Source organism: Poecilia latipinna, unplaced genomic scaffold (assembly GCF_001443285.1).
Source record: "Poecilia latipinna isolate Pla-1442-1.1 unplaced genomic scaffold, P_latipinna-1.0 Scaffold1122, whole genome shotgun sequence".
Classification (NCBI taxonomy): domain Eukaryota; kingdom Metazoa; phylum Chordata; class Actinopteri; order Cyprinodontiformes; family Poeciliidae; genus Poecilia; species Poecilia latipinna.
The window spans coordinates 15,132-37,719 of NW_015113738.1; the positions used below are offsets into that span (position 1 = coordinate 15,132).

At 37.1% G+C, this 22,588-nt stretch overlaps 1 protein-coding gene across 3 annotated transcripts; it reads right to left on the reverse strand.

Moving 5' to 3' along the window:
• Window positions 1–225: 225 nt before the first annotated feature.
• Window positions 226–21,369, reverse strand: ece1 (endothelin converting enzyme 1). 3 transcript variants are annotated; one of them, XM_015052606.1, is made up of 19 exons: window positions 21,249–21,369; window positions 12,574–12,660; window positions 10,978–11,116; window positions 9,648–9,860; window positions 8,672–8,796; window positions 8,411–8,557; window positions 7,973–8,038; window positions 7,546–7,734; window positions 7,283–7,425; window positions 7,012–7,126; window positions 5,046–5,156; window positions 4,861–4,959; window positions 4,655–4,732; window positions 4,439–4,542; window positions 4,017–4,127; window positions 3,522–3,589; window positions 3,213–3,403; window positions 2,576–2,671; window positions 226–867 (listed from the first exon to the last, which is right to left on the reverse strand). In XM_015052606.1, the coding sequence occupies exons 2-19, from the start codon at window positions 12,658–12,660 to the stop codon at window positions 691–693; spliced, it is 2,259 nt and encodes a 752-aa protein (XP_014908092.1). In that variant the 5' UTR covers window positions 21,249–21,369; the 3' UTR covers window positions 226–690. The 3 variants fall into 3 exon arrangements, with proteins under 3 accessions (XP_014908092.1, XP_014908093.1, XP_014908091.1); XM_015052607.1 differs by lacking the exon at window positions 21,249–21,369 and adding an exon at window positions 17,785–18,355; XM_015052605.1 differs by lacking the exon at window positions 21,249–21,369 and having other exon boundaries at window positions 12,574–13,172.
• Between the last annotated feature and the right edge of the window lie 1,219 nt (window positions 21,370–22,588).

The window sequence follows — 22,588 nt, forward strand, 5'->3', positions numbered from 1 at the left end:
CAAGATTGATTTTACTATACAAAATAATTTGTGACAAACTTTTACAAATAAGACAATGTATGGTACATCATAGCTTAAAAATTGCTCATGTTCTAAATAACAGTTTTATAACGTTTTTGGAAATATTGCAACGGCTCAATGACAAAGCAGTAGAATAAAAACAATCATACAACTTTTAAGTAATTATATTGTTATAAATCTTGCATGTTGTTGCTTTAAAAAAATTATATATATATATATATATATATATATATATATATATAAAACTATAAATAAACCAGAGCAGATCAAAGCATAGTTTAAGATAGTATACACACGAAAAGAAAGAAACATCACTTTGTTTCTTTGTCACTTGTGGAACAAGCAGTTTGCATAATCTGAACAATCCCCGCTGTTCTTTTTTAACTATGTAATGGGATTCTAGTGTAGAAAACAGATTTATAGCTACATTTAAGCTGAGGAAAGCTATTTTCTACACTAATAGTTCTTGTGGTGAAGCAGCAAACATTGCTGTCTTCCACATGAAGCAGGCACATGTTGTCCAGATAAGGGTCATTAAGTGGGACGGTGTTAAGGGTTTTAGTAGTTCTTGTATTTTCATCCAAAGAGACTTCAGCATTGTCGGCATTGTGGTCTTTTCTCTGTGTCCACTTCACCATTTGTTGAAAGACAGTGCTAGGCAGCGAGGTGTCACCAAAGCTCACACTTATGTTTCGGGTTCATTGGAGCATCTGCTTTGCAGCCAAAGTGCTTTGAGAATTCCCGTGAGTTGGAGATGGTACCGATGACTCGAAATCTTGATGGGCTGTGAGGATCGGTGATTACACCCTCATGTGAACTCTCGGGTGTCCTAACAGCACACCATACCTAAAATCCAAAAAAGAAAGAAATATTTTTTGTTGTTTTGTTTCCATCTATCCAATTTATGGCCAGCCTCTATGATCACAGCTGTTTCCTATATCTTTAATGGATTTTTTGATATCTCTAAGATAAACGCCGTATTTGAGGCATTTTTGGGGTAAGTGATTTAAAAGTTATTACCAAGATACTTGTATGTTTATTTTATAGTGTCTTAACTACAAATCTTTTCCATGTGTTCCTTTAGTTCTTTGCCAGCAATGTGAATCTACGAGCTCCAACCAGTGGAAGGAGAACCTTTTTATCCAAAATGTTTATGTCTGAGTGTTTGTGTTTACACATCAATGGGCTAAAAAATACTAGTTGGTAACATAACAACTTAAAATTAGCCAATGAAGGTCGAGCTTAAAGTTAGCTTGAAAGTGTTTAACTCCACCACACATATCCTTAAATCAGAATCATCCTCTTAGAAAGGTGTGTGGTGGAGTCTGCTTGATCACTTTTCAATTTATTTCTAAACCAACTTAGCTCTATGTGAAAAAGTAATTTCCCTCTTAACCTAACAACTTCCAGTGTCACTTTCGGCAACAATAATTGCCAATAAGTGTTTGCAAAACTGACATCACAGAAGACATTTTGGCCCACTCATTTAAGCTTGCTTGTTTTGGGGTCTTGTAGATCTTTCTGGAGTGGCCAAGTCCAAACTTTAACTTAGTTTTTTTGTTGTTGTTGGAGGACTTGATGACCAGACATTCTCATTCAAGTTTTTCAGCAAGAGAGGAGAATTCATAGTTTGATCAATTACACCAACTTGTCTGGATCCTTAAGAAGCAACCACAGACTATCACACAACCATCAAAATGTGTGACTGCTAGTATGTTTTCTGAAATGTGTAAATTTTATGGCATTAAGTGATTAAAATAATGCAGAACTTTAAGTGTTGTTTTTGTTCTTTTGTGACCTTCTGAATGAGTTGCTGATGAATTGTTGCTTGAAGTAATTTCAGCAAGCAGTTACTCCTGGGAAGGTTCATCACTGTGGATAATGTTTCTCACTGTAGTTTCTGGAGTGCCAGACTTTCCCGACTAAAAAGTGTGGCACTCCAGACTGGCACTCTAGCTTTGTCAGTTGTGGGCTAACTTTGTTAGCTAAGAAATTAGTTAACTTTGTTTTGATTTACTCTTTAATTTCTTTAAACTGGGACAGGGTGTGTTGGTGAGATCTTTCAGTCAGGTGAATTATTGTAAGTGAATCCTTGATTCAACAATTCAGTTTAAAATCAGACCTGGGTGTGACAACAGAAACTGAATTTAGTTTTCCAAAAATGTGGCTGAACACAGTTAAGCCATGATTTAAGAGGAGTAAATGTTGCAAAAGGCTTAATCCTCTTCAAAATGAAATCCTAATTTGAAAACTATCTCTGTCTAATATTTTTTGATGATCTAAAACGTGAAAGTGTGATGAAAACAAAACAAAAGAACTAAAAGGAGCAAATACTTTTGCACAAAACTACAGTTACATATTTTCAACTTGAAATAAACACTAAAGTCTGCTGTGGATATTTTACATTTTAGGATTAACAGGATACAGTTTATTCGCGTAAACTTGTCACTTCATGCAAATTATTTTGGCTTTTAAAAGCAGAATGAAGCTGAACCTTAAAACATAATGCCAGTACAATCTACAGAGGGAAGAATATCTAGTGGAAAATACAAACCTGTGCAAATCCGACAAAAAACAGCTGATGATTCGTCATTCCCAGAGCCGGCAGCGTTGCTTCCTCACCGTTCTTTTTGATCCAGTTCACATAGGCCTTGAAAGCAACAAATTATCATGTTACACATATGGAATCAGTTTTCCCTCCTCATAGAAAAGTACAATGTTTACACTAGCTTTAAGTTAGACCGATGTTGCAGAGGAAATGTTTCTGGTTCCTGCTCAGTCGTTGCTTCAGTTCCCTGTTACCTTCTCATCTGCTTCATAGCATATGACCTTTGATTACACGGAAAGAATGTGTTCATGTGAGGAAGTAACCAGAAGCTGACAAGGCCATTCATAACCACCTGTTGCCTTTCCAGACCTCGCTGTACACGGAACAGCGTACTTTTTCCAATACAGAAAAATCAAGATGACTATCAACAAACCTTCACACGACAGTAACACGGCAGGGATGATTGCTGTCTGACCTTATACATCATAAAATCTCGCAAAATTTCTACAGTTCACATGTGAGTAAGTAACCTGAGAACTGTAAGTTGCTATAATAATGAAACACATTTATCAGCACATATGGTTACAGTTTCTTTTAATTTCTTTGAAGAATATCAACAAATATCTTTAAAATCAAATCCCACCTTATAAGCAGCTTTTAATCCCCCGTTGTCAGCAATGTTCTCTCCCAATGTGTGTTTTCCATTCAGAGGCTCTTTGTTGATGCTATAATTGCCGTATTGCTCCACCATGCACTGGGTCTGCCTCTTAAAGGCCTCCACAGACGAATTCTTCCACCAGGGCCGCAAATTTCCATCTTTGTCATATTCCCTCCCTTTTAAATAAATCATGAAGCATGTCAGAATCTTTAAACAATGCCTGTTTTACAATTATTACTTTGATTAAAAATATATATATATATCTTTATGGTTATTTTCCTTTTATTTACAAACCTTGGTCATCAAACGCATGAGTCAGTTCATGACCCATGACAACTCCAATTCCACCAAAGTTGAGAGCTCTGTAAAAAAAAAAAAAAAAAATTGCACCCAGAGTTAAAAAAAACACAATGCTGTTTTATGAGTAGAAAGAGCTGTTTTATTTTGGGAAAGACATCATGCTTGCAAAATGAGAAGCAAAGTTGAGTCTGCATTATTTTTAAAAAGTTGGACTGTTATGAAATGAATAAATACTCAAATTAGAGGTTACAATCTTCCAATTAAACAGCTATTATAATTATCGGTTGTTCTAATAATTGTGGAATAAGATAGAAATTAATTGCTTAAAAATCATACAGTGTAGTTTTCTGGATTTTTGATTTAGATTCCATCACTGACAGTTGAAGAGTACCAAAATTAAAGACTTCTTCATTATACGTTGTCCGTACTTTAGTGGGAAAACTAAAGTACGGACAATGTGATGGACTTGACATAAAGAGAGTGACATACTTGGGCCATGATCGACTATAGAACGGAGCCTGAAGGATCCCAGCTGGTAGAACCATCTCATTCTTTGTTGGGTTATAATAAGCATTTACAGTCGGAGGGGTCATGCTCCACCTGCAAAACATGAGCCGTAAAGCTGAAAGAAGTTTCTCAGTTCAAGGTCACAACAAATTGAGAATAATGATTTGCTCAACCTCCATGCCAGGTGGACTACAGATCAGTTCAGAGGGCATGAGAACAGCAAACTAACCTCTCGCCCAACACAGCCTAATTATATACAAGGATTGGTTCAGTGGAGAGAAGCTGGTTGCCTGGGAACATTTGTGGATGGCAGCAGTATTTTGCTGAGTCAGTACAATGGGAATGTGTTCCCATCAAAGCATGCTCCTCCTCTAAATGAAGATGGGCGACATTGAACAACTCACTGGTTTCTGTTGGGTGCTTTCCTCAGCTGGTCTGCAGTCACTCTGGCTGAGAAGTTGTAGTACTGCATGACATTCTGGAAGTAAAGATCTGACACCACCATAAACTAAAAAAGAGCAACGACAGGGAACGGAAAATGGATTTCACTGTTTTAAATCAGTCAAATGGGATTAGGTGGTACATAGAAATGGCATGTCTTGTTAGAGAAGAGAACCTACATCATTGAACACTTTGTCCAGCTTTGTAGCGTTCATAATAAATTCCGGATATCCAACCATGTTGTAAATAGCATCTGCCTATAAAGGAAAACAGAAAAAAACTGTAAAAGTCACATATTTACACCAGGTGGCAGCGCTGTATTTCACTGCCACTTAACTGTTTTGCAACAACAGTCCCCTAGCGATAGGGTTCATTGACCTTTTACCTTTTCCTTTGCAGCTTTTTTTGTATCTGAATCCATCCAGTTCACATCTTTCAAGCTATCCTCAAATGCCCCTTTAATTTCGGCAACCATTTCTTCAGCCTGAAGCACAGACAAAACAGAGATAAGTAAAATAAATATAGAACCCCATCATGTCACAGCAAGACGTTTCTGCATGAGACGCTTACAATGGCTTTGCTGTCCTCTGCAAAAGTGTCCTTGACGAAGAGGGCACCGAGAGCGAAGCCCAAGGCACTGTCTGTGTCGCTGACACACAGCTTCCAACGTGGAGTACAGCTCTACAGAAACAACAACAAAACATGTCAAGGACTGAAACTGTCCTACATCACTTCACATGTTTCATATATTCACACCAAATGAAAATGTTCAATTATGGTCACTTCCTGAAGTGTATTTTGTGCTTGTAAATCCGGTTTGAAACCTTATAAGTAATATATTTTTAAATTTTGTAGAATGAGTGAGAAGGACTATATGATTAATGTCACTTGGTGGATTTGGATTCAGGTGTAGGTTACATGTTTGTACAAGAAGAGTAGTGGTGAAACTGCAGCAAAGTGCAATGTTTCAAGAAGGTGGGCTATCTCCAGTAAAACTGCAACACTTAGATATAATATCAGCGTAAACAACAACAAAAGCCTACACATGTCCTCTTGTTGGCCATCTATTTCAAATCTAAATGGAAAAAAAACCCCTGAAACTTCAGCAATCTAGAAAAAACATTTTTTGTTTAGCCAATTAAAATTTAAACATGTAAGCGCATTTAAAAAAAAAGATTCTACAACTGTTTTTTTTTTTTTTTACCAGATTGCTTGTAACCAAGTGATATACAGTCCCTGTTTGATAAAGACATGATTGGGTTAAAGGAAGGACAAGGATACCGCATGTTCAAGTAGGCAAAATGAACAAGGTCACAGTGAGGAAGTGAGGAGAACTCTGAGCAAGCAAAGCAGTAAAAATCTACTTAAGCACACAGATCAGGATGGAAAAAGAGACACAGCTGCCCTCTCACTCAAAGCAAAAACACAAAGACACACACAGAGAGATAGAGTTGGTTTGTTTTTACAGCTTGAACTCTGCAAGAAGCACAGCAGGAGGAAAAGGATCTGGCTAAGATAAGGGCTGGGGTCACAGGAGCTTTTGACAGTCAAACCGTTACAGACAAGATTTCACTGAAGGGTTACTCAATCCATGGACCTACATTTCAATTGTCTAGTTAGATTAATAGTGAATATTCTGCTTTAAATTTATACATGGTACTTCCCAGATAAAATCATACATTTTGTAAATGTTCACCTTTTGTCACATTGCAACCACAAACTTCATTGTACTTTATTGGGATGTTAAGTGACAAACTGAATAGTGAAATTGGATATTTTACAATCCAATTTTACATGCTTGATTTAAGCATGCAGTCTTAAATCAAAGAATGTATGCTTTGATTTAAATCATAGACTGCATGCCTATAATTTTGACAAATTTTTATTTGTCAAAAATTTGTCACAATTTTTGACAAATAAAAAAAAAAACATCTTTAAAAACAGTTTTACACATAATCTTGCAATTGGTCTTTAATTATGGTACAGATCTTGGGATATTCAGAGCATCACTAATCAATTTGTTTAAAACAAAAACAAAAAAAACAAAACAAAAAAAAAACAGGAGATTTCAAGGAAAACCAGAGAAAATGAGTTTCAGAAATTACAGTCAGTGATGTGACACTGACCATCTATCAGTGTTTGGTTTTAATACTGGGTAAATTCTGCTTCTCTCTTGGCAACTGCACCCAATTATCTGTGCTCAGTAAAAATGAAACATGGAAAAATGAATAAGGAAGTACATAAGGTCAAGAGGACAGTTCCAAGAAAAGATGTCCTTGCGGACCAACTTCACCACCACTGTATGCTGAACTATAAAGGGAAAATAACCAACAGCCAATTGGGTATCTTAACAACTCTTCACAGCTTCTCTTTTTCCGATAAACATGTGACAATATGGCTCCAAATTTATAAAGATAAAAATCAGCTGCCAGATCAAATGTGCATAATATCATTATTTTTATTTTACATAAACAAGTTTACCAGTGAGTTTGAGTTAAAAAATATCTCGAAGGCCTAAATGTCTGTTTTTTTTTACCTTTTTAGTCCCATACATGACTTCAAGGAAGCGCTGCTCTGCATCCTGGAATCTTTGGTCTAAGACGGAAACCATCTTTCTCACCACCTTCATTATCATGTAGTTATTGAGTAGGCTGCAACAAAGAAAATGTCACATCATTGCTGTTGCTCTCCCTTAAACACTATGCCCCTTGTGGGAGACTTTTGCCTTTGCATATATGATTTAAAGAGCAAAGCATGCAGCCAGACTTACTAGTGCATTAAAGCAATAAAGTGACCTACAATTTTACCTTTTATTTGTCTTTGATATGAGCTCAGAAACTTTCTGGAGGTATTCTTTGGCATAGACAACAACAGGCTCTGACTCATTAAGTGTCACAGGTGTGAACACTTCTGTCAGATAAGGCATCCAGTCGATCACAGGAGCCAGATCCTGCAACAGGACATGGATGAAGGTCTATAGAGCTCTGAACACAATGCCTGCCATTTCCCTGCAGACTCACATGAAAAAGACTTGAGTTTCATTCTTGTCTTAGCCAATGCCATCACTCACTTTCAGGTCCTTCGCCTGTACTTTATGGTAAATGAGCTCCTCATCCCGTCTCTCCTCCAGAGGCACTGTGATGTTAGCCAGGGTGGTTTCAAAGTCCACAATTTCTTTCATGAGCGTCTTTGACGTCTCTTCCGAGCCGCCCAGGAGAACTCCTAACTCCACCAGGAAGTTGAGGTATGCTGTGAGATACTGCAAAATCCACATGAGAAGCACAATAAAAAAGCAGTAGTAGAGGGGAACAACGTGTGTGTGTCATTCAAATCAACTAGAAGAGCCATTTTAGGTATTCACGTGCATTCTAATATTAGGACACACTTTATGACGCACTTTAAGAAAATTAAAATATTTATTATAACATCAAATTTGCATACTTGAGATTAAAACTGTAAACACCTGCATTCTACTGTGCATAATTACCCTATATTACCTTTTCATTGGCTGTTTTGTTGAGGTAGTAATCCCTTGAAGGCAGTCCCAGGCTAGACTGATCCACCTACAGTTAAGAGACACATCCCATGAATCTCTGCTCTTCTTCTATTTCAACACTCAGAGAGAACATATTGTTTTCATTCCTCCGCTATAAGCATGACTGTTTAAGAGCAACGGCTTGCAACAGATCGTCTCTTTAGAACTGGTTAATCGCATCTTTCATGATAAACAGATAAACACGTGTCCAAGCAATAGCATGAGGAATATCACAAGAATGTCATACATAAAATCGTACGCTTTAGAGAAGCCAACAAAAGCTGCTTTTGCTTGGCTGTAGAACAGATGGGATATCATTGAAAATGTTGCTAAAAAAGGCATTCCTCACATATCAATATATAGCTTCAATAAATAAATGCATTAAGTAAAGAATGTATACCTGGATGACATTGCTGTTAGAGTTTTTGGAGTCTGTGCTAACAAACACAGTGAAGAAAGGGGAGGTCCTCAAGCTGGCAGAGACAGTTCGGAGAACTTCTTGGAAGTTGTCCTTGTCCCAGGGTTCAGTCAGAGCCCACCCTCCTATCTGAAACCGACAGGCATTAAGTAGACACACTGTGACGCAAAGAGCTGGAAGCAATAATCAACAACAGGAACTGTACATTTGTTTGATGTGTAAGTACTCGTAAAAGAAGCATACCTTGCTGATTAGCTCCTGCAGAGGCTTTGCTCCTAATTCTTCGATCTTTGACTCATTCATGCAGGCCTGAAAGTATCGCTGGGTTTTTTCCTCAGCCTTACTCAATCCTTTCATAGTTGTGTTTTCTGCCCAAGTATACAACAAGATAAATGAGGCCAGTAAGAAAAAAAGAAAAAAGAAAATGACTTTATCTTACTTTGGGTAAAGATAGTTTAATTATCATTTGGAATAATTTCTGTTGAAAAACTGAACTTTAAAACATCTTTGGTTACTCTTTAGCATGGAGTTCCACACGACTCTACTCTCATTTTTATTTTATCAATGCTTTTTTGTGTTTCTTCATCTTTTACAATGGCTTACTCATGTGGCCTATCACTTCTATGCTGATGACATTAAACTTTTTGTAACCTTTAAACCACAGTAAATTGAGGAAGTTTTGATGCTAAAGAATGACTGAAAAATGCTAAAGCTTGGTTGCTGGATAATTTATTCCAACTGAATTTGTGCTCCTGATAGTTTGCTCTCACAGATTCTGACCACCATATCTGTAAGGTTGACTGGTCAGGACTTGTTTTCGATTCTTAAATCAAGACTAAAAGCCAAAGGCGGCAGAGTATTTGCAGAATATCTTTAGTTGATTTTAAATTATGATTATGCAAAACAAAGGAATCTCATTCCAACAGTCTGAAAAGAGCAGTCCCCTGGAGTTTTATACAGCATCCTTGGGAATACAAGTAGATTTTGGTTTGAGGCCTCATGGTGTGTCGCTTTAACAATTCAGTAATATAAAAAGGAGTTTGATCGTGAAGGACCCTTACAGTCAGTAGTTTACCATGAATTCTACAATGGACAAGAAACCAATGAAAAGACATTAAAATAGGAATGATGTAAGCCACCATGTTTGCTTCCAAAATCTTGCCCCAAAGTTTTGGTCCAACAGAAAGTGGACGTGGGCTTTTTAAACAAATATGCTTACCTAACAAACGTTTCATCACAAGCATGTTGTGCTCCCACAAGTTGCTAAAAGGACCCCACCGGGACTTTCCCTCTGGAAGAGGGTTGCTCTTCACCCAGCCCCCACAAGCAAAGTTGTAGAAGTCATGGCAGGGGTCCACAGATCTGTCCAGGGCTCCCATGACAGAGCTGGCGACAGTAATGCATGGCTCTGAAAGACACAGGCCTGGATGAGCTGCAACAGAAAGATATTTGCAAAAGAAAAAATAAGATTAACATTTTAGATATTTCACTTTCTGCTTGTGGGAAACAGTAGAGAATTTGAAAATATTTCATGGTAAGACAAATATGCATGAGGGTTTTTAGAGCATCTGGAAGCTATCATTTTTTAAGCCAAAGAATACAACCTGGAGGGAATACTTGTCCCAAGAAAAGTCTTTTATAAACAGTCAGCTGAGAACTGACAAGGGAAATGCATCATCTAAACTATCTCTAACTCTTTATTGTCTAATTGAAGAAAAAGAAAATGATCAACAGATTCATTTAAAAAAGGAAGCACCTTGAAGATCAGCGTTAAGGTGTGCTAATTGCTTTTGTGTACCCACAAAAACTGTTTAGAGAAGAAAAAGTATACGTTATTACTCAGTACATGAACAGCTCCGTTTATAACAGTTGGCCTAGACTGAAACCTTAACCATCAAGCAGCCATATAAGGAACGAGACAGAGACTGATGCAAAATTATGAGCAGTGATGAAGTTAGGCTTTCCCAGAAGACATTTCATCCTTGTTCCTTTTATTATTTCAAAGTGTGATCCAACATGCAATCCTGAATAGGAGGAAGTGGCATTCTGTTTCCCGTGGTAAAATTGAGGAAACAAACACTGATGAGAAGCAGCCAGTCGAAAAGATCTTTTCCATTATAAACAGGCTCAAGGGAGAGATTTTGGGTTGTTTTCAAACAGCTCAGTGCTAAGGTGTGGCCCCAGCAAAAGGAAAAATGAATGAGAAAGTACTGTGCAAATTATGCACATGATGTGCATGAAGCCAAAAATAAAAATACTTTTGCCTGAACAAGTGAACCTGCAAACAAAATTCTAAGTTATTTTTGGTTCAAATATGTTTTTTTTTTAAAAAAATTATGATTCTTATTCTTTCTGGTATTTATGCTAAACTAATCAGATTCTGTTCTTGGGCTGTTAAATAACAAAAATTTGAAAAACTATTTACCCATGACTGTATGTGCACTATTTTAAGAAGATTAATTTGCATTAATTGAGCAAAAACATTCCAATGAATCTGGATGTGTGTTTGCAGTTGACGCCTTTCAGGGTACAAAAAGCCTTAAGCTCACCTTGATTATAAAAGACTCCAGCAGAGATGAATGATATGAACACAGCGACTGACAGGAGACACACTAAAAACAGCAGCCTCTTCTCTTTTTGTGTCTTGTCCACCCAACACATGCTGTTCTGGCCTGGCAAAAAGTTCACCTGTGCATAGAAACACACACACATAAAGTATGTAACTGAACTATTCGAGGTATCACCAGAAAGGTATTTGCAGGGTTAAATCACAAAGACTTAAAGCTTTAAAATACACACTGGTTATTTTTACCTTGAAGAATTAACCTATCAGAACAAAACTGCTAAAGATTTCTGAGAGATTGGATGACTGGTTTGATTTCAGAGCACAATGCTTTCTCTATGAAGCATTCTCAACAGTTGGTAAAAGAAAAGGTTACACATCCTTTTAATTGTTTCTATTGACATTTAACATGGTTAAACATGTGCAGACAGACACAGACAGAAATATTTTTTGAAAAATATTATTGCATCTTTTTCATTGTCTGTATCATTCAACTTGCTTTTTACACTTCTAATCATATATTCTCTTAATCATGTTTACATTTTTATGCTGTGTTTGTGAAGCATTTTGTAATGTGTTAAATGTGCTACATAAATACAATTTGGGTTGAGTCTAATTAGGAAAGTCTCGCTGTGGAAGGATGTTCAATCTGCAGCTTTTCACAGTCAGTAAAAAATTTAAGCTAACTAATCTAAAACAACAAGGAAGAATTGGATTTGAATCAAAAACAATAATTAAGCTCCACAGATAAATTTCTGGTTGACTCTAAAACAATCAAGAGACTAGAGAAATAACAAAATGATCTTCTACAAAACTGTAAATTTAGGAATTCAATTATTTACTAGACCTAAATGTACAATAAAATGAAATGAGTCAAGCAAAAATGATGATTTGCATTTTATGGCAACCAGTAAATCTGTTTCCAATAGGAAATATGACAGACTTTTAAAATAATACAAAGAAGAATCAATTTCAGATACACAAAAAACATTTTTACTGTCATTTTATTTAAAAAAATGACATGATAAAAAAATACTTAAGATCTTCTCAATAATTATTTAAGAAAATCTTTATTGGAATTACATGAATCAAACCTTTCCTAAAATGGCTGACTTGGTTTTTGCATGTTTCCACTGGCACTCAGACAATTTATTTTTGGTGATGAGCTACAAGTCTATACAGTTGGAACACATACTTGTCATCACCCTAATCTTTCGCTCCCTCCACAGATTCTCTGTCAGAATGAAGTCGGAACTCTGGTTAAACTTTTTAATAATTTATTATTTATTCACAACTTCTGTTTACAAGTCAGTAAACACATCAACAAGTATGTTTCTTGAGACACTTTGTTGGAAAAATTCAGATAGAAGTTAGAGATGTGCTCTTGATGCATATCTAGTAATAATATTTAATTTGATTCATGCAAAGTAGTGTAGTCAATTATGTACATTTTGTAAGTCTTTTGTTAAAGTATTTACTTGAAAATATACTGTTTCCTGGAGTACGAAGGGTTAAAAGGGACTGACAATGGAGCAGTGAAAATAATTACTGATTTTGATCTAAAGCAGTTTTGGGCTTTTACCTGCAAGGGTGATGGTGCGTAGACATCGTCACTGGTAGAGTCCACCAGGTCCTCCTCATCTAACGTTGCTCTCTTATAGGTTGACATCTGAAAAGTCAAATGAAGAAATGATTCTCTCAGTGCTTCCATGTTCCATTCAAGCCCCTATCTTTCCCAGGTGAGAGATGTGAGGGAGAGGGTTTTTCATATCTGATGTCTATTGTTCCTCAGTTCTTGAGGTTTCAGACCAGGCTGGTCCTTTAAAATCCTTCAGGAAAAACTCTCTTTTTCAGGTTGAAACTATTTAATCCAAAAGGCAAACCCTCTTTTAAGAAAATGAAAAATTGTCAGTCCGCCTCTTTGAAAGCACCTTCCCTATCGACACCTCTAGCAGCCCCCATGGCTTTAGGCACAAATACAGACGTAACACCTAAATCTTCCTGAAAGTCCTACTAAAAGCTCCTTCTCTTTCTCCCTCTCTTTCTCTCTTCTTGGACTTCCTCCTCAGCCCATTCTATGCAAACACGGAACTAGTGAAAAACAGGAAGGAGGTCTGACTTGAGCGATTTACATGACTGAGACAGAGTGCGCGCAAGTGATTGTGTGACGATGTGTGTCTTTGTGTGAGCACATTCCTCAATGTGGTTTCACTTAGGTTTAGGGAGGGAATCTCACCGCTACAGCACACCCAGTGCTGTTTCTATAGGACGAAATACACTCAGGGGTGGTGCATCGAAACAAAAGATCCTCCTCCAACTGCATGCTGCTGCTGTCTGTTGTGTTACCTGATACACAACAGCATGCACCTTAAAATACCAAATACTAACCAAAAGGTTCTAATAGTTTACGCGTGATTAAACAATTAGTGGAGAGAATACTTTTTGAAACTTGTTTGAATGTAAATCAGTCAGGCCTATTGACTGCCTGACTATCATCCTCTTTCACCCCATAAAATCTCAGTCTCTTCCAGATGTAAGAGGCACAATTAATTCAGTTATCATACTGCAGAGAAAGTCCTTGTTGGAGCTTGTTCAAGCTTAGCTTGGTGTAAAAAAATTATTTTTGTTCCTGTTTAGTTTGTCTCTAGATGCAAACAGACTCAGAAACACTCTTCATGAACTTCTGACATATGAACTACTACTTGCGCAATTACCGGAATTATAGGTTTATCTGATTAGGCCGACAAGTTTGTGCTTGTAAGTAAATTATTAGTGTTCCTTAAGAGGAACTTTGATAATGGTGGAGCAAAAACGAACACAAGTTTTTACAGCAATATTTAGTCAAAGAGTCTGAGAGTGTTTGACTATATGTTGAAGTTGACTCTTTGGATTAACTTGCATTCCATGTTTAAACGGGCATTCCATGTTGATTAAAAAGAGGCATCATCCCACTAACCTCTTTCTGTATTGTGTCATTTACAAATAGGATTCAGTAGTTGGTTACACCAACTGAGTTGATTAGAATTTACAGCCAAAATTCAGTTTCTGGGGAAATTTGTATAAGACTGCTAAAAACGATTTTCAACACCGTGATGTAATTTCACAGCAAACACAATCACAGAGATTGACAACTAGACAGTTGTCCAACAAGTAGTCATTAAAACTTCTTCAAAATAAGAGAAGGCTACAAAGGCCTTCTCCCATACAAAATGTTATTACTTAAAAAAGCTGCCTGCTCTCAGAATGCTGGAGTTAAGGGAAGAGAAAATGGTAGAAAAGAGGTACACAGGCAGGAAGAATAACCACACTTAGGTGTTTTTGATTAACTTAATGAAGAATAAAGATGATTAAGAAGCTAGCACACACAGACATGCAACAGTCATGAGCTATGACTGTTGCAGTTCCTGTGTTAAGCCACTCGTGAACCAGAGTTAATGTCAGAAGTCACCTGACAGCGACAGAACTGTTTCTCAGTAGTCCAAAGTTTTCTTTTCAGCTGAAAGTTAACAATGAATTTAATTTGGAAATTGACATTTCAGAGTCTGAAGAAACAGTGGACAGGCATATAAACCAAGTTAGTTGAAGTCTAGTGTGACTTTCACACAGTTAGTTAAAACCTATGAAGCCATTTCATCTGCTGCTGTTGGTTCAAAGTCCATGCAGCCGGCCAAATCATTTCAGTGGACTTCATGCTCTAATCTGCTGACAAACTTTTTGGACATGTTGATTTCATTTTTCAGCAGGCCTTGGCACCACGCAGCAAAAATATTAAGACTTGCTTAATGTTCATGGCTTAACTGTAAATTATTGTGCAGGAAGTGAACCTTAAATAAATAAGGTAAATAAATAAATGAAAGTATTGTGAAGAGCAAGTTAAAAGGATATCAGGCCCACTGATCCCAAAGAGCAGAAGGTCACTGTTAAAGCAACTGGGGCCTCATAAGACCTCATCAGAGCCAAACGCTTATTGGCTGCATGGCATGCTGAATTGATACAGTAAATAATGCAAAAGAGGTCCTAAGCATTAAGAGGAAACACAGTACAGAATACAGACATATTTTTTAGTAGGTCCGCATTTTCTGTGAAAAAATATTTCTGTTATTGAACTTAGGTAATATTAAAATGTTCTGAGAAACATTGGAAATCAAGTTTTCATTAAATGTAAGCTAGCCTGGCCATTGCCTTCCTATGCAATTCTGCTTAATTTTCATGTACCCTCAGTGTTCAGTCTGGGATTTCTCCCATTGAGCTGAATTTCTCTGGTAGAATTTCAACCTGGCCAATCAGGGAAGTTGGGAACAGAACGAGACGTAGTGAACAAAAGCTTTGATTTTATGTGCTGTTTCAGAATTGTAGTCTGAATGCAGTTTTTCAATGGCAGCAGAGGATGTAAGTGAAGCCATTCATGTTGTCCACAAATCCAAATATTAAGCAATTAAAGTTGGAACAAGAGGAATGCCTAAGACATTTTATCGCTGGCAGAGATGTCATCCAGCCCAGCACTTCTCTTTTTGCAGTGGGGAACTTCAGCAAAGTTTACGCCTCCAGCAAGAAGTCATTTCTCAATAGCGGGGGGCCCAGACCCTCTGTACGAAACAAAGGGCTAATGTTCACCAGGCTAGCTGTAAACCAAAAGCAGACAAAAAACAACTTATTATTAAAAGTATTAAATATACACCATTATGCAACATGGGTCTAGCTTTGAGTGTTCCTTAATAAAATTACTGATATCAATTACATTTTCAGCAATTAATTTAACTGAAATGTGTCTGTAACTTATGTGAGACAATGAAGAGGCTTCAGTATGTTTAACAGTGTTGTAAAAACGGTGATTAATCTCCAGGCAGCGTCACAGAAAAACCACTCATTCCAGGACAGATGGCAAAGCAAAACAGAACATAGATGGGCCTGAGAAATTTGTCTGAATGTGAACCTGCTCAACATCAGATGTGCAGCACTACATGAACCCTCAGGCTCTGGTTTTTATCTGTCCATGTTAATCCATTAAATACAAAACAAACCAACTACAGACCATGAATTCTTAAATAAAACAGATTAGATCTTTTTTTTATAAACACAACTGAACTGTAATCTATTCTTGAATGCTTGTTTTAGCTTACTTATAACTTGCTGCATATAAACATGCCATTGAAGAAGAATGGTGTTCCCACATCTTAAACAATTCAAGTCAAAAATGGAGCACAGATTCCAGTTAAAGCTTGTTTCTGTTACACAAGATGTTCCTAAATAACCCCAGTTGTACAGACAGTAAGAGATTACTGTTTGCCTCCTATAAATACTTAAGGGATAATAAGAAAATTCTTTTCATATTCAAACTCTCCCTGTACTGGTGGGTTTATTATGTCTTTTAAAAGCCTCAGAGCTGATCAGCAAAGTAAAACAATGAAGTTGTGAAAGGGCAGAGGACTGAAATGTGTTGAGAAATGGAGCGAGATAAGGATGGAGAGAGGACGGTGAAAAGAAGGGAACTACTATAACTGTCTGACATTTTTCAATTACACAAGGGTTCTATGTTACCACTCACGTGCATGGAAAGGTGTAATGGCAACACAATTATCTGATTTCTTTCTTTTGTCTCACATTCCTCCTTTGCTCCATCAACGTTTACCCTATAATTTACTGAGGGTTTACAGAGGTGTACTGAAACTAAACAAAGAGTGCTTGCTGAACAGTCAGAACTATTTTTCTTTTCTGTTTTTTTTTTTTTTTTTGGCTGAAAAAGTATGACATTCCCCTAAAACATCTGTGACTTGATCATCCGCTCTGTGCTAGATCTGTGTGCCGATCAACGTAGAAAACTGGCATAGACCCTGCTGTTGTCACACACACATTCCTTAGCTCACATTCGCTGTTTTTGAACACTTTCCTGGAATTGAAGTCTGCTGAAGCGCAGGAACATGTTACCACACAGACTGAAAGCTGTAGGCTGAATCAGTTCTTAGTGAAAACACAACTTCCCATTCCCTGTTCGTGTTATATGGTGACCAATATCAGCCACTTTTGAGGAAACATGTCATTACCAGTTGATACAAGAAGCATTAGCTCAGTTTCTACAAATGTACAACACTGGGAACATTCATTGGCACTCCGCAGAAAGATGCTTACGATAAATGCATTGTTTATTTTAGTAGCTTAACCTCACACTGAAGAACCCAACCTTTAATTGAGAACAATTATTCAGTGGGGAAAATCTGTTGGTGCAATCCCCTTTTGCTAATAGGACATCCCTCACTCTTCTCATGTGAGGGAGAAGTGTGAGTTACAAAGTTGGAACATACAGTCATGCATCTTTGCATCTTTGCATGAAGCGCAGGAACATGTTACCACAGTTCAGTTCAGCATAGGCTGAACTGATTCAGACTGAGACTGAGCTGAACTTATCTTTTCAGCTCAGTCTCCGAGTTTTATGTTTGACTTTAATCTTAGGATTGTGATTACCACTGAGGAAAGTATTATTTTTTTTTCAAATCTGACAAACAATTTTGATGTTTCGACCAAATATTTCAGAACATTTTACTGAAAAGTGACAAACTATTTTCTAATGTGAAATTGTTCATATGAAAAATTGTTTTTGTTCTAAATTATAGAGAGAGAGAGAGAGAGAGAGAGAGAGAGAGATTATGCTAATGAGATCAAATATATTTTTCACACATCTTCACCAATAACTGCAACCAATGCTGTACGCATTTCTAAATAACCTAAAATCATGAAAACCTATGCTCTTCCTAATGTGGCTGTGGTGTTGAATCGTAAAACGCCTCTCAACACCTACCTTGTAATTCCCATGGAAAAGAACTAAGAAGTAGGTCCAAGACACTTAGGTCCCAAAACACAAATTCTGTGGTTAAAGTCACTTCTAGGAGGTTTGAAGCAAATCCCCCAAAGTGTCCCACTATGTCTTCCCATAGAAAAAGCTGCTAATACACAAGGCCACAACCCTTTAGTGAGGCAGTAAACCTCAAACATGCGTCAGTAATTCGTCACTGATCCTGCGAACCAGACTATTATATGCAGCGTTAGAGCATTCCTCCAAGAATAACTTTTGTGTGTTTGAGATGGAGTGCTGCATGTGCTGCAGTGGACACCCTTTCACAACTAATTTTTGAGGAAAACAAGAACAAAAAAGCGCAAAACAAGTGAGATTGTGATATCTGGCTGTACATGCCATGAACTACAAACTCTGTAGTTCATTTTGCCATCTTGAGTTGCTGGATGCAAGATCTAGATATAGTTTCAGGCTACATATGATAAGTAATCAGAAAAACACCACAAACAAGTGCAAACCTGGGCCTTACATTATGTGGCAGCATACTTGACAACAGTAAAGGAACACACTTCTGTTGAAACTTCTGCAATCACCTCTGACCAGCACAGTCATAACCTCAATGAGACACTGAGAAACCACAGCTACATTAGAAAAGCTCCCACTTCCTGTTCTATGTAAAACGTGAGGTTAAAACTGTCTTCAGGAAGAACAAACAGCTTAGAAATCAGTAGTATGTATCAGTAATAGCTTAGTATCAGTAATATATCCAATGTAATATGCCCTACAAAATAAAAAATACTCAGGCTTTTAAGAAAAATAAAATATTGAAATATGTGAAGTGAAAGGAAAGAAATATTTTTTTCTCTTTAAAAAAAACCCTCAAAAGTGTGGGGTGCACTTGCATTTTGCCTATTTTTTCAGATACCGCCAACTAAACTTCAGAGCAACTAAATTTAGTCTGTAGTAAATGGAGTCCACATGTATGTCATTTAATCTCAGTACAAAGCAGTATTACGAAAGGAAATATTCAGTTTTGCACATTTCACTGAGCGCAGTTCCATCCATTATCCAAAGATTGAAAGATTGCATGTGAATGCAGAGCAACAAACTGACAAAGACACGATCTTCCTCAAAAAGAGGCAGGCCAAGGATGGAGAAGAAAGGTCAAAGAAAAAATATATTTACAAAACACTATATGAGGAGGAAATGGTTAAATGTTTCAACAACATACTGACTTAGGAATTTTATTAGTAAAACATTTTCTTTATGTTTCTAATTCACATATATGTCTTATTTTGTGTTGGTCTACCAAATAAAATCCCAATCAAATATATTTGACTTTGAGGTTGAAACAACATGTGGAGAAGTTCAAAGAGCATCAATAGTTTTGCAGGAAATTATGACCATGTCGACCCTTATGTTTGCTCCAATTCCGCATCCTGCCATCTGGGAGTAAAAGTATCTTGTAAGTTTGCATAAAAGACTGTCTGGTTCCCTGGGCTCCCACGTATGCAAAATCTGACCCTGTTCCATTCACAGGGTGTGCTAGTTGACCTTCATAAATGCAAACCGTCTTAGCTTTAACATTATCATCGGTGTTCCCTGCATTTCTGCCTGAAGGACACAGATAAGACAAAACTGTCACAGAGCCGAGATGTTTCCTCTGGAAAACAAACACAAAAAAAGCCCACATCCTGATAGTACAGCATTAAATGAAAAATAAAATCCACTTTTCCAGGAAATCGGCTTTGTACTGCTTTACAGTGGGATTGTTAGACTAAGCTGAAAGACTTTAACAGAATCATAACACTTTGATTTTATTTTTAGTGATTCATTAGCATGGCCGCATTGAGAAAATAAAGAGCTTGCATTTTCTCTCAACCGGTTTATAATATCTAGGTAGCAGCGTTAAAATTCTTCAGATTCCTGGCCATCAGAAGACTCTGAGTCACAATTCTGTATACATTTCAGGTGCTCTGACGTATGTACAAGGATCAAATATCAGCCAGCCATGTCTCATTTCACCATCATGCCGTGTATCAACTTTAAGCAGTCAGAGATTCATGCTAAACAAATGTAAAAACATTGACTTTGCATACTACACACATTAATACTATTAAAAGCTGTTGCCTAAATATAAATACCCAGCTGGCAAGATTTTTATCAACATAAGGTGCGGATTAAAGGAAAGGCACAGGGAAGCTTCCACAGGCACAGCCAGATAACAGGAGATTACTTGTTCTAGCAGTTGTTGTGGTAGGCTGCAGCACACTCCCAATCACACCTAGGTAATGAATAACCAAAGAGTAAATCAAGATCCCTTGAGAAAAGCAGGACCAAGGTTATGTAATGTTAATAAACTAGTAAATCACCCAAGCAGGAGTCTCTGCAAATACTGATCAAATATCTTCTGCGCATACATCCTTTCAGGTCGTACATCTGGACAATGGTTTATAGCTTTAACCTTCAGGTTTGACATATTGGAGCAATAAATTAGGAAAAAAGATTGCAAAGCAGAACTAGCAGTGACACAATGTGGGAGGACATGTCCTGGCACAACTTAACCAAACTGATGCAATCTATATTTTCTCAAGAAACTGACTCACAGGATCTTTGAAGACTGAGTTTTAAGTAGCTGTTTGCATATTTGTTCCTTTTTGTGTTTAGTTTTCCCGGAAAACATTGTATATTCTGTGGTGGTTTGTTTACAGAATATAAATATACTGTTACTTAAAATACTAAACCTTCTACTGACAGTTTATATGGAAAATTAGAGTATCTTTAGGACATTTATGATTTGTGATATCTTTTCTGTTGCCACATTAGATCATGGTGGCTGTCAGTGTAAACATTATCTATCGAGCTTGGCCACAATAAGACAGAATAAAACAAACACGTGTAGCTGTGTTGTGGCTACACATATTTTGGCTGAAATGATGTTTTGGTTGCAGCCGGTTGACTGGAGATAAAGTGTCACTAAATGGGTCACTGGCAATGACCGAGGCCACTAAGTGGTCGATGTGTAAATATGATGCTGGCTGTATGAGTCACTTAACATACCTCTGGGAATATGTGACCGCATGACTTAAGGCTTAAAGCTGACAAATGGGAGCTATTATCATAGGAGAATTGAAAATCCATATAAAATCATTGCAAATGTCAGACGTAAGATCATTATAGGAACAACATAATATTTATAAAGTCATTAGATTATAGGATTATAGGAGAAATTAAAATATATATATATATATTGAACATAATGGCAACAATCTGCATTCAATTTTCCATACAGCTTATAAACAAACTCCCAAAACTTCCTTTAAAAACAATGTCAACATCTTCTCCACAGCACGTCGTACAGTTCTGTGGCCAAATCGCATCATGCACATGTCATAAAACTCCCATCAGTTTAAAATCAAGAGTTGATTACGCCCATAAAGATTAACTACAACCAGAGGACACGGTCTTACCCTGCTGTGACTCTGTCCGCCGCCACAGCCGTGACTCCGTAGTACTCTGACCAGCGGGACAGTGAGTGAGTTTCAGCTGCAACAACCAAAGACCCCGCGCTTCTCTGTCAAGATGGTTCCCATCCCGCTGAGGACTCGCTTCGCTCACACCGCTATTTCCAGGAAATCGTGACGCAGTGGACGTCACTACCTAACTCAGGCGGTGAAATGGCGACGTCATGCTGAACTGTAGTGTACAGGCATGCAGTGCAGCTAGTCATTGCAGGAAGCTCAAGTTTTTTGATTAACAGCTTTCTTTTCGACACAGAGTTAAGCAAGCAGCTTGAGGAATCTATTATTGATTTATTCATGACGGTGTTAACTTGTTCTGTTTTCTTTGACTGTTCCGTAAATTCTGGATGCTGCTCCCAGTCTTGGCCAGAATTTTCTTGTAAAATAATTTTTAACCTCAGTGGTATTTTTTTTCTGGCTAAATAATTGTTAATATTAATGCAAATAATAAAAATGATAAATATTGCAAACTGACACCTGGGGATGCAATCTGTTGTTCACCATGGAAAGCAAAACAAACAAACAAAAACAGACAAAACAACACCAACAAAAATTCTAAAACCCCAAACTTTATTAATCATAAGAAAATAAAATGATAACAAAGATTAGATCATAAATCATTTTTAAATGTAAATAAACAACCATATTGGAATAAAACAGTTGTGTTATTAATTCTTCAAGTACTTCAAAGTCTCATGTCTATGCTATTATTTTGAAGTGCTTCCTTTTATTCTGAAAGAGGTTTAGGTTTGTTCCGTTAATTTTCTTCTTCTTGACGTTCATCAGTTGATCTGTTTTCTATTTACAGTTGAGACCAGTGTTGCAGTTATTGTTGATGTAAGTAGTGGTATTAGTCATGTGACATGAATAGGTGGACGTTAATTATCACTTCTGATAGCGTTTCTTAGCTACTATTGTGTTTCTGTAATTTTTGAATGTCTGTTTTACTCTTAATGGTTGTGATTTAGTATTGAAACTATATTTTTAACTGTCTTGAGATTTGGGCAGTTAGAGGTAGATTGATTCCAGGTACTATTCTGCATCCTTCAAATTTAAACAGCACTTTACAAAGGAAATTTATATTATCACAATAGTCATTCGGAACTTTTATTTATTATTTCTGTGTTTTCAGAAACTGCCTCAATTTATTTGCACCGTTGACATGATTCTTCAGTAAACCTATTTAAACACCTGCGTGCTTTCTGACCGAAGCCCTGTAGTGGCCAGTCAAGAAAATACAGCAACAGAGGTCAAAATCCTCAACAAATGGTCCTTTGAGCCGGATTTAT

Coding starts and splice junctions, on each gene's coding strand:
- ece1 (XM_015052605.1), bottom strand. CDS start 12,702: ATGGAAGCACTGAGAGAATCATTTCTTCATTTGACTTTTCAGATGTCA. Junction 8,558..8,671: donor TGCAGGAGCTAATCAGCAAG/GTATGCTTCTTT, acceptor TGTCGGTTTCAG/ATAGGAGGGTGGGCTCTGAC. Junction 7,127..7,282: donor ATATCAAAGACAAATAAAAG/GTAAAATTGTAG, acceptor TCTTTGTTGCAG/CCTACTCAATAACTACATGA.